At 37.5% G+C, this 12,094-nt stretch overlaps 1 protein-coding gene across 7 annotated transcripts; it reads right to left on the bottom strand.

The window, feature by feature from the left end:
- Positions 1-175: 175 nt before the first annotated feature.
- LOC113302488 (2-oxoglutarate-Fe(II) type oxidoreductase hxnY-like) lies at positions 176-6,179 on the bottom strand. Of its 7 annotated transcripts, XR_003336908.1 has the most exons (13): positions 6,057-6,179; positions 5,768-5,957; positions 5,448-5,522; positions 5,198-5,249; positions 4,579-4,700; positions 3,793-3,893; positions 3,636-3,694; positions 3,283-3,297; positions 2,465-2,521; positions 2,274-2,319; positions 1,640-1,719; positions 1,409-1,559; positions 176-1,053 (listed from the first exon to the last, which is right to left on the bottom strand). XR_003336908.1 is itself a non-coding variant. In XM_026551402.1 (12 exons), exons 1-12 carry the CDS (start codon positions 6,132-6,134, stop codon positions 1,490-1,492), a joined length of 945 nt encoding a protein of 314 aa, XP_026407187.1. In that variant the 5' UTR covers positions 6,135-6,179; the 3' UTR covers positions 1,132-1,489. The 7 variants fall into 7 exon arrangements, 3 of the variants coding, with proteins under 3 accessions (XP_026407187.1, XP_026407189.1, XP_026407188.1); XM_026551402.1 differs by lacking the exon at positions 176-1,053 and having other exon boundaries at positions 1,132-1,559; XR_003336909.1 differs by lacking the exon at positions 176-1,053 and having other exon boundaries at positions 1,502-1,559; positions 2,269-2,319.
- Between the last annotated feature and the right edge of the window lie 5,915 nt (positions 6,180-12,094).

Raw genomic sequence — 12,094 nt, forward strand, 5'->3', positions numbered from 1 at the left:
TAGCAGCCTCGAAGTCTTTTTGTAAACTAGTTCAAAACCAGAGTAACTCAAACACTGCTAATGCTTTTGGGGTACCCGTTCATTGGCAAGGGATGTTTAAGGGGTACCAATTTCCAAGCATTTTTTCTTTTTTCTTTTTTTCTTGTGAATTAGGTATTTTATTAAAAACTAAGCCTCAAATGAGTCGACATTACAATAGTAGAGCCATCTACGATAGCTAACAAAATAAAGATATTACAAGAAAAATAAATGACAAAACCACTGAAAGGTGTTGGACACGCATATGTTGCCTCAGTAAAAACCTTGAAAAAGAAAACCCATAATAAAAGGGATAAAACCTTGACTCAGGAAAAGAGCACAACGGGATGAGTCCTAAAGAAGATTCTAAAACTAAAATTATAAAGATAACCAAAATATTTGTAAATCTTCATTAACATAGTAAGCATTCATTCTCCATCGGTATCCAATGAGTAGTCTTCTAATACTGGCAGTATGTATGGTTTCACAAACGATAGGTGAAGAATGAACTTCTTTGCTTGCGATAGCACTATCAAAAACGTTTCCTGAACTCTTCTACCACGAACAAGTCTGATAAAAATGTCACGACGGCCTGTACAGAAAAAAGATCTCCTCTTAATGATTGAGATGACCGTATAGCCTTTTCCACAACCGAAGATTTTGTTGATGAAAGTTGCGTCTTCCATAAAATGCAGCTATTTAGAACATAGTAATGCTTTCCCACTTTATCAGATATAGGGTTTAACAAAAATACGCCTCCAAATGTACTTATGTTGCATCTATAACCAACATGATTGCCACTTATTAACTGCCATCAGTAGTAGTTGAGGCATGATCTAGTTTGAAATTGGTTGCGTGGCCAACGTGATCATGAGGTAATTTCATCAGACGGTCTCGAACCATGCCATACACGTGGTTTACAATATCTCCTTGATTGAGTCTAAAGTCAGATAATTCTCACTTGAATTTTGTGGATATGAAATTGATAATGGATACCTGTTTGGTACAGATTCCAGACAGAAACTTTATCTGAAACTGAAAAAGATGAAAAACAGAACCATTATGGAAGGGCTCTTAGAAGGATAATAACCACGTGGCTTTTCAAAACATGACAAACAACACAATAATTCAACCTCATAACTGTGGCACATTTTACAAGATAACCTAAAAACCTGTCAGCCGTGAACCTCAAAACAGCAAAATCACAAAAGGTAATGCCAAATTCAAAGAACGGGCAAGCCATTTACAGGATAGATATAGCCTTATGTACAAGAACCTGTGGTCAGATTATGTTCAATATCCATTTCATTAAAGCATTTCCCTGTAAGATTCTATAACATATATCTGTGGTACCCCACTATAATATAAAACCATATACAGGTTAGCTTACATCATGTAGAGAACTACTGGTGAGGGGCAGCGTCTAGATGATGAAAGCAAGATTATCTTGAAGAGGGTTATTGTTTCACCCTCATAGTTCAGAAGCATATGAAAGATTGAAACGTGTGCAAAGATAGTCTCCACTACGAATTGGAGGAAACCTACAAAACAGAGAAAAGATTGAGAGAGATTTGATTTACTTAATAAAAAGATTGAGACGTTTCACCGACATTCAGTCTACCTTGGGGGAGACTTCTCGCTGCAGCAACTTTTCAAGCACTCGACCAAGCAATCATCATTGGGTTCGAAAAAGAAAGCTACCTGAAATATTGCACAAGATCAAATGATCAGTAAGACCCAAGTTCACAGACAGAAATAAACAATAAGAATGCTACTGTGACAGATTTCATATGCTAGGGATAGGACCCGGGAAATCTTATCGGTGGTGTTCCCTCCCACACTCACGCGGATAATACTTTGCATCAAGGATTTAGCTTCCGGGTTTTGGAATTCGCAAAGAACTGCATTACGTGCCAGACATCATTTTAGAGCCCAATGAGTACATGCACGTACCAACTGGAGTGACCTACTAATCAACGACATCCTATTCCATATGTGTGCACCGTGTATATCAATTCTAGGCATTGTCCTATGCTATCAGAAGTTCATAAACAGCTGAGACCCTAAAGTTCAATCTTCTGCTTAAAAAAAAATCGAATTAAACTTTGAGCACATGCCAAATTGGTGATCCCTATATCTTTGACATTTGCTCTACACTAGACTGACCATGACTCCAACAGCTTTTACGAGCACATGCAGATGAGTTTCAAAAGTAGCTCAAGAAAAAAATGAACAAGGTGCAGGAAATACAGTACAGAATAGCGCTCTTCTGTGATTAAGGTAACCCTGTGTAGCGTTGACCTACAAATGAAGGAAAATTCAAACACATAAGAAATGACATCTAACCGAATAAACCTTTTGGTGTTTATCCAAGAAGTACAAAGAAACTTTATCCCAAATCCTCAGCACAAAATCTAAAACTCAGGATGCGAAAATTCCAATTTACCGGAACAGACAATTAGTCCACCTCTCCATCATATCACCAATGTTAACTATGAATGCTCTGCACATTTCACAAGAATTTCATATGAATACTTCCATTTCGATTTCACGGTTATGCGGTTTTAGCTGCTGTTTTTCATTCTTGTGTGTTATGAGAGTTTCTAAAGGGAGGTCGACATTTTAGCAGAAAATGTGAAACAAAGATGTAAAAAAGAATACTTCACAGGTTTCATGTTTACATGTCAAGATAGTTCTCATACCAGGGAGTTACTCCACGTAGACATAAGATAATCAAATGATCATCCAACATAGCTACTAAATTTTAATGAATTTATTTTAGTTTCAGACAAAAAAATAAGCTAGATAAAAAACTGATTCAATTTGGTCGAGCAGGAACTAGATCTTCTAAGCGATAAGATAAATTGTTAGACAACATATTATGAACATGTCTACTCCTGAGCGTTAGAAAAGTGAATACCTCGCCATTGAGGTTACCCATTGGGGAGAGATACAAATTTGGTTTCTCCTATATTGAGGTACCAAATTCTAATCACAATAGGTTAAGGGGGACATCTTTCAGATATAGCACTGCTTTGTCATTCTTGACGTAGCAGAACTACAACCAATCACTTGGTATGTTGTGACATCACTTTTTAGAATTTATGGAAGCAATATAAATATACATTTAACAAAATATCATGAAGTCTAGAAGGGAATGTCACAAGATACCAATTGATGCTACGTCAAGAACGACATAGCAGCATTCAATCTTAAGAAAATCCATTCAAAAGTACCAGCGTGTCCATTTTGCAATGATGATACCGTTCATTGTCGAACCTGTTACAAATACGTTAATCGATAACTAATTAATTTAAAAGGAGAACCCGAGTGCATTTTGAATTAAATGTATGAGATTGTCAATGGAGTTTCAATTGACACTAACGCAAATCTGTTATCTTTTTCTTTTCAACGTAATTAATTTATCAAAATATGTGTAACAGTAACCTGGTTGAGCATGGTTTGATGACGGAATGGTAACACTTTACCCTAAATGGACAAACTTGGTATCCTTGACCTAATTATTATACTCAGTACTCCGATACAAAATAACCCTATGAATCTGTAAAGCTAGAATGCCATATGCCGCACACAATGATTTATAAGTAGGTACTCACTTATCGACGTGGGGGATATCCTCCCAGATCCGTGTTTGCTTATCTTTTTCTTTGCAGATCTGTTTAACATCAAGTATAAGAAATAACACCATCAAAGTTGAGGGATAATGCCAAAACTTTTGTTTATGATAGCAATGTTTATCTGTATCAAACGTGCCTGAAGCCCACGGACCCCATCAGTTACCAAGAGAGTAACCATTCCATAATCTGAATGAGCAGAAGCACCATATATTTCTTTGTTCGAAGCTATTTGTTCACCTGAAAACAATTAAAGCGTTTCTTGGACAACTGCCAGCATAAAAAATAAGGATTTGAGAACTGCAGTGGTGCGATCAAAACCAAAGATCAAAGATCAAAAAAAAGATCAAATTTTGGGTTTAGTCCGTGTTGTCACGTAACGGTCCCGATTAAAATTTGGTCGCGCGTAATTTAAATCTCCGCCCCAAAAAAATTTCATCGGGCGTATCTCAAATGTCCGCCCAATCAATCACCAGGCGTACTTTAAATTTACGCCTGTCAACAGGCGTACTTTAAGTTTACGCCTCATTTTTTTTTTTTTTTTTTAATTTGAATTTTCATCGGGCGTAATTTAAATCTCCGCCCGTTAACGCGCGTACTTTAAATTTACGCCCAGCAACAAGCGTACTTTAAATTTACGCCCGACTATATTAGGATTTGGTATTTGGTCGCGACCAAATATGGTCTGGAATTTGATCTTTGGCTGGGATTTGATCTTTACTCCGTCCCAAATTTTTGGTTATACTCGCCCACTGTGGATGCTCTTAGACACTTTCTTTGCCTACTTGAGACTCAGAGTAAAGACAGATAGTAAACGTATTTGTATCAATCGGCCATCTAAAAATAACTCATCAAATGGAAAAAGAAACAATATGAAAATGTGTGCCCTAGTTTAAACTTCTGGAATCATAGTTGTCCAACAAACCTGGATAGTGCAACAGACGGACAAAACCCATTGGATTATGAAGTGCCCCAACATCCTCAAAGAAATTTTCATCCAAGTTCAGAGCCGACGCAATCAAGGTTATTAACCTTTTCACAGTGGATCTGAGTTATGGAAACCAAAAGTCAATGTTGCCACGCCAAAATCAAAATAGCATTTCAAACAATGAAGTAAGAACTATCCACATGAGCAACAACTTGTCTAATTGTAACCATAACTAGGATGCATACAAATGTTTAACGTAAGCTGTTAGAATTTTACAGCTTAACCGAAGATGTAACAGTAACAAAATTATATAGCACGATTTCTAAATTTCATATGCACATAGAACTGAAGCTATTTTTAACAGCAAGACAATAATATACAACAGTAAATAAAAATAACCTAACTAAGCCAAATGCTGAAAGATAGACAAAATGAAATACGAACTACAAAGTAAATCAGCATGTTGGTTGTGAACTAGTAACTGTCTATAGCTAGCTTTATCCACTGTCAAAATAGAAAATACCCAAACCCCAAGCTTAATAATTACTTAGAAAGACTTCTCTCTAGGAAGTACAGATCAATAATAATCAAAATCCCAAGCAAAAATCAGACTTACATAAGTTTTCCATAGTACGACTCCATTGTGGATCTCCACGAAGGCAACACTTCTGAGATTTCATAGCCGAAACAGCAAATAAACTTAACACTCTTCCAGAGGATAGATCAAAAAAAAAATGTATGAGCCAGAACTAAGTAACACTCACATAATCTCTTATTAACAGCTAAAAATTAGCATGGGTTGATGAAACAATAAAGAAAAGGGTGATGCTGATCCACACAAGAAAAATCGACATATTAAATCATACCTTCTGATGGCCATTGATTCTGAACATGGTCTACACCATTTAGAGGACCAATATAAATGCTCTCCTTTAAATCACCTATTTTTACAGTAGGAAACATGATCAATTTAACAACACCAGCAAATTCCTAAGATTCTCTGTCAAAATTAGACTAATAAGTATTGCATGCAACTCCAAAAAGTAATGTTTTGTGTATTTCAGTTGTTGTTTTTTTTTAAATTTGATCGGTATTTCAGTTGTGTTATAATCACAAATAACTTTCTACTTAGACTGCACAATCTTTGAACTAAGTTTTTCAGAAGTCTCAAGTAAAAATAAACCACCTGTTTTGAGGGTAGGATCTAGGGTTTCAGAATACATAGGCGTGTAACCAGTTAGTCCTTTACGTTCCAATTTCATCTTCTCTTCAACTGGTAATGAGAAAAACTTTTTACTTTCATCGAAAACTCGCTTTATCAATTCATCTTCAACTCCATGATTTATCAAGTAAAAGAAACCAGATTCAACACAAGCCTGAGTATATCATGAAAGCATTCCTTTAATGTTTGATAGAGTTAAACGTACACGTAAAAAAACAGCAAAATCGAAATATGGGGTTTTGATTTAACAGACCTGACGAATCGACTTGGATGTTGAAATTCCATCCGACGAAGATAAGTCGATTAAAGGGAGTTTAAGAGTTTCCCCCATTTTCTCGGTGTGTGTTATTTTTTTCGCTCCGTAAAAAGAACTTTATCAGAAAAAAAATAAACACTAAGAGGGGTTAGTCGTGAGAGAGTTTGAGAGATTTTAATGTATTTAGGTTTTCTCTTGTTAGTCATGAGGGAGTTTGAAGGAGTCTCTCCAAATCCCCGTTAGTCGTGGAGGAGTTTAGAGGAGTCTCCTAAACTCCCTGGAAAACACCTGTTAGTCGTTGGGGAGTTTAAAAAAAGCTCTTGAACTCCCTGTTAGTCAAAAAACCCTACAATACTAGGGAGTTGGTTGCTTTGGGGAGTTCGAAGGAGTTTCTAGTGTATTTTGGTCTCACAACAAATCTCTCAAAAGAGTAGAGATTTGGGAGGAGTTTGAGAATGTATAGCTTGAAAAGGGTTTCAGTGATTTTCTAATTTTGTTGTACTGTTACAGTAATCGAGCTAAGCGAGTATTTTCCTCTGCACCAATTACTAAGCGATATAGTTTAATATCTCTTAAGACAGCTGACGGGATCAACATTTTGATTCAAGGCCCTATCTCGTTCTCAGGAAAATGGGTTTTCTCCAGAGGTTGTTACAACTACTACTGTGTCTTTATTCTTCTTAGTTATGCCTTTTTGATTTGTCTTGTCTCATGTTGAAATGGAGTAATTTTAGTTTGTGCATATAAATTGCTCTGTAAATGACTAAATGCGTAAGCTTCGTAAACAAAAAAATCCATATGAGTTATGCTTTTTACGTCACAAGTGATGTTGTGGATTACAACCTGCATTATTTTAGTCCTTTTTCGGTTATTAGTTTATTGCGAACAAATGCATTGGCAAGTCAATTTTGGTCCTTGTTGAGGAATATAGTATCTAACTATGGGTCATTGAAAGTTTGCATTGAGAACAGTATGTGCACATTGAGTATCAAATTACGATACCTGTTCTGGTATTAGAGGAATTTAGTATTATCTATTGATGGATACCTACACTATGAGCAGGTTTGCAGTCGTTTCATTGTGGGGTTTCCATTTGGCTGGGAGGATGTTGTTGATCAATGCTTGGACCAACATCTGCTGGTGATGGTGCTCCAGCTAGTATGTCTTCCTTTCCCGAGTCAAAAGAAGTGTCGACTTCTCTTTCCAACAAGAAGACGTTCACTAACATGAAAAGTGAAGAACCGGAAGATCTTAGTTGCAGTTATGATACTGGTATGGATGAAGTTGTAAAAGATGCTCCAGTATCTACAAATTCTGATGTGAAAAATGCTGATCCAAATGAGGCCACTGTTGCTGTTCCAGTGGGCATCCTGAGAGTACAAAGTTGGCTAAAGCCAAAGGTGGAGTTAAAAAAGGTAAAGTAGGTCGGAAGAAGAAGGGAACAAATTCATGTTCTATTTCTGGGTCTGCTGGCTGTGGAGTTGTACAAGTCCATCTCAAAGAGGATATAGGTCATGTTTCTGAAGGAAAACTGGAAAGATCTGTGTCAGAAACGCCCATTGCAGCCAGTCATAGTGTGCAAGAAAGATCTGGAAGTTGCAATTCTAGCACAACCAGGACCACGGCTATCTCACTCTCCTTCGCTGCAGTTTCCTGCCATTCCAGTCCTTGAATTTCTCATTCTTGTTGCGACACCGACACACACAATCAGCTCCAGCCCCCATATCTCAGCACACAACACTGCTGCATTCCATTGTTCTCTGTTAAGCTTCATTCATCACCGCCAACATCGAACTCATTTCAGTCCCTTGTTTCGCACCACCACCACCATCACCAGTACCATTTATTTCAAGCAACAACATCTCAATTCTTTCCCTGCTGTAACTATAACCACCTGCAAGTCAGGTTCAATACCAGACTCGTCTCTGCTTTAATCAGTTAGCATCCATTCCCTTCCGGCAACACTCATACCCATTTCATACAACTGTAGATCAATTCCATTCTAGACCTTGTTCACCATTGCCATGATCAGCTGCACATTCACCATCTCATTCTCTATAGTTGATTCCGCCTTACCTGACTGTCACCACCAATACCCACAGCCATCTCTGGCAGCAATATCAAACTGCAGCACCATCTACACTGACTCTCACAATACTCCTGCTCTTGACTGCAATCCCAGTTCAACATCAAGCTTAATACCGCCACCAACTGATCAAACATTCAACACACATTCCATTTCCATCTCATCCTACCAGTTCAGACTTGCAATCTCCCATGGCCTCACTGCAACTTCACTTCCGTACCCGCTTCAGTTCGTCGCCATACTGCATCTCCATTATCTCAGGTCATCACCAAACTCATCAATCGAACCCTTTTGTTATCTCAGTACATTCCCTCTTCAGACACAACCACAGACTCAAGCTTTCAATAGCTGTGCTGAGAACAGAACAACCTACTTCTCTGCAATGCACAGACTCAACACATCTGCAATCTCCATAACCAGCTGCTGCAAAAACACCAACTTCTCTTCCCTGCAACCTCAGACAACTCCCATCTCAGTCCATTCCTTTTTTAGCCAACTGCAAACGCACAACTGCAAGGCACAGGTTCAGCTTGTTACAATCCACCAACTTCAGACCAATACCACAGGTTTAGCTCCATAATTTCTGCAGCATTCCTTCCCTCGACATCAGCATTTCAAATTCTTCTTAACGGCACCAACACTGCCTGAATTCAACCAACAGTACCTTCAGCTTATTATTTTCTTTGTTGCTTCTTGTATCTTCTTTTCCCTGCAAATGAAATTAGAGCACTGGGAAAACCCATCTATGTTTTATGCACCCATTCCAACCTAGTAATGAAATAGAAGTAGAGAAAATGACGGCAGCTGCTTGTGAAGATGATCATAAAAATCCGGCACTGAAATTGAGCTCAGCTCCCTTTTATTGTTTCTTAAAAGAGAATGAGTTAGGAGTGAACTCTCTCAAACTCCCCCAAACTCTCTCAAACTCCCTACACTCCCCCAAACTCCTTGAACTCAAAAACACCAAACTCTCTCAAACTCCCTACACTCTCTCAAACTCTCTTAAAATTCCTGAGATTTAAAATTCACTCAACTCCCTCAAAATCAGTTGAGGACTAACCCCCTCTAATACTCGGCTCCGCATATCATGAAACGGGAGAAATAGGGCTGTAAAACGGCACTTATCGTTACGGATAGTGGCTCAGCCGCTTCCGTTATGTTAAGAATTATCGGATATCCGATATTCGATAATTTCCGACGGAAATCTGAATTTCAATTTCAATTCCCTTACATTGAATCTATCGGATATCGGATAATATTCTGACAATCGTATGTTACAGAATGCAAAAATACAAGTCCAAATCAATCTCAAAATAATATTTCAGTTCAAACTATGTCACATAAAATAAAGACATACATATATATGTTCTAAAACAGTTCTTGCAAAAGAAAAGAGTCAAAAGATAAAGAAACAGTTCAACAGACGTTTTTCAATTGAAATTCCATAGCTTGCCGCAGACTGCAGTGCAACTGCAACTGCATTCCTCCTTATACCTTAGTCCTTCCTTACTCCTGTGTCCTTATGCATCTGCATTTTCAAAGAAAATCGAATGTGTTAGTTGGCAATGGCAGTGCAATAAATATAAAAGGAAATGAAAAGAAAGGATCAAAGGAAACTTAACAAGCAGCAGTAATACAACTATCACTGTCACTGAGACTGAGATCTGGCAGCCAATCACCCAAGCAAGCAATGATTTAACAAGCTTTGGAGCTAATGAACTCATGTGAGATGTGACAACCCTACCACCAACACTGAAAATTGATTTTTATGCTACACTTGTTATTGGAACAACCAATACATCTCTTGCAATCTTTTAAAGAGTTGGGAACTTAGGAGCATGATTCTTCCACCAACTTAAGATTTTAAACCTCAATTCTTCAATGGATATGCCTCTAGGAAGAACTGGTTTCTCTAAGTATCTCTCCAACTCTAACTTATGAACCTCAAACACATTGTTTTCCATCATAAACTCATCATAACCAAATTCATTTGTTGTTGTTGTAGCTGCGGAAATCTCAAATCCAGCTGAACTCATTTCATTATCAAAATAATCTGGAGTTGCAGTGTTGGTTTCATAAGAAAATAAAAGAGCATTGAGTGCACTATAAAATTTGTTATAGTGAGTTTGATAGTTGGGCACACCATGTACTCTCTTCAAAACAAACTCCACCCATCTAGCCTTATACTTAGAATCTAAAATAACTCCAGTGCCCATCAACGGGTTACTTTCTTTCGAATATATATCAAATTTTGACCTCATTTTCAATCCCATGTTTCTGATATACTCATGCTCACTTGATTCTCATCCCTTAATGCATTTATTAACTTCTTGCACCCCATTATAATATAAATTTGTTGTTGGATACTTAATCCCAGTAAATTTGGTTGAAATCACATCAAATAACTCCAAACATTCACATATATGTATTCCTTGTTTCCACTCCTGAGAATTTGGTAGTATTTTGAAGTCATTATTCAAATCATCTAGCCTAATAAAAGCTTGTCTCAAAGCAATTGCATCCTTAAGCATCTTAAAGGTGGAGTTCCATCTGGTGTCCACATCTAAACCAGCAGACCTTTCAGGAAGCTTAACTTGGGAATAACACATTCAAATATCTATTTTCTAGCCTGATTTTACTTGACATATTTCAAACACTCTCTAATTGCATCTATAAATGAGGCATCTACTCTCATTCCACATAATACAATCAAACGCAATACATGATTGATACACCTCATTCAGAAGAAATCCCCATTAAGAATTAGACAATCTTAGTTATCAAGCCATGACTTCAGACTTGCCATCATAACACAATTGGATCTAGCATTGTCAGCAGCTACATCAAAAAGTTTATTATATATGTTCCAATCTAGAGCTACTGATTTCACTAGATATGCTAGAAATTCTCTAGTATGTGGTGATAACACTAAAATGTATGATATTGTTTTCTTAATCAGTTTCCAGTCATCATCTATGTAATGCATTGTCACGCAACAATAACCATCTTTTGTATGCTTACATGTCCACATATTTGTTGTTAAACTACATTTAGATGTTATTGTGTCAAATTGTTCTTGTAATTGCAGTTTGAACTCAACTGTTAGTTTCATGATATCATCCCTAATTGTATTCCTAGTGTAAAGCTTAGCAGGAGGATTCAGAGACTTAACAAACTCTCTAAAATATGGATGCTCAACTATAGTGATTGGATAACCATGCTTAAAAATCATCTTGGCAACAAGTATCCTAGTAGCATCTGCATCATATTTCCAATTAGCTAACTTAGTGTTGATGGGTGAAAACGATTTGTTGTTTTTTTAGAAAAGTGAAGAGACGATCGTGCAGGCGGAGACTCCTCGACCGAGCAAATTGCTTAAACGTTTTTCAACAGATGCACTGCATGGGAGTGCTTTGAGTTCGAGATATCAATCTGTAGGACTCCGGCCTAAACCAAGAAAATGGATGTTCCGGATTCAATTTGGTCACAAAGAGGAATGAGGATCGATCTGTAGGAGGGAAGCTGAGAAGTGTGTGTGAGTTCAATGATGATCAAGGATTGTGGATGTGTTGACGATTTTTGCAAGTTGGTGAACTGTTGAGTTTAGACGAGATAAGTTCTGATCGATTGAGTGACAATTTCTTGTTGGTCGAAAATTGTTGTTGTTCAATGGTGGATTAAGAAACTTGTTTATATTGCAAGAATAGCAGACACATTGATCTCAATAAGTGTGACAGTTGTTGGAGTGAAAGAGTGGGAAAGTGGGAAATCGTTGTTAAACCAGTTCCATGTCGTGTGAAGACTTGGTTGATTGTTCATCCACTACTTTGATAACTTCCTCAACTGCTTGCACGACTTACTCACATTTCTCATCGTGGGTGTACACACTTGCCGTAGGCCGCCAGACCAAAACCCTAGTGAATATCCCCCATGTGACATGATCGATGTC

The sequence above is a fragment of the Papaver somniferum genome, chromosome 8 (assembly GCF_003573695.1).
Source record: "Papaver somniferum cultivar HN1 chromosome 8, ASM357369v1, whole genome shotgun sequence".
NCBI lineage: Eukaryota > Viridiplantae > Streptophyta > Magnoliopsida > Ranunculales > Papaveraceae > Papaver > Papaver somniferum.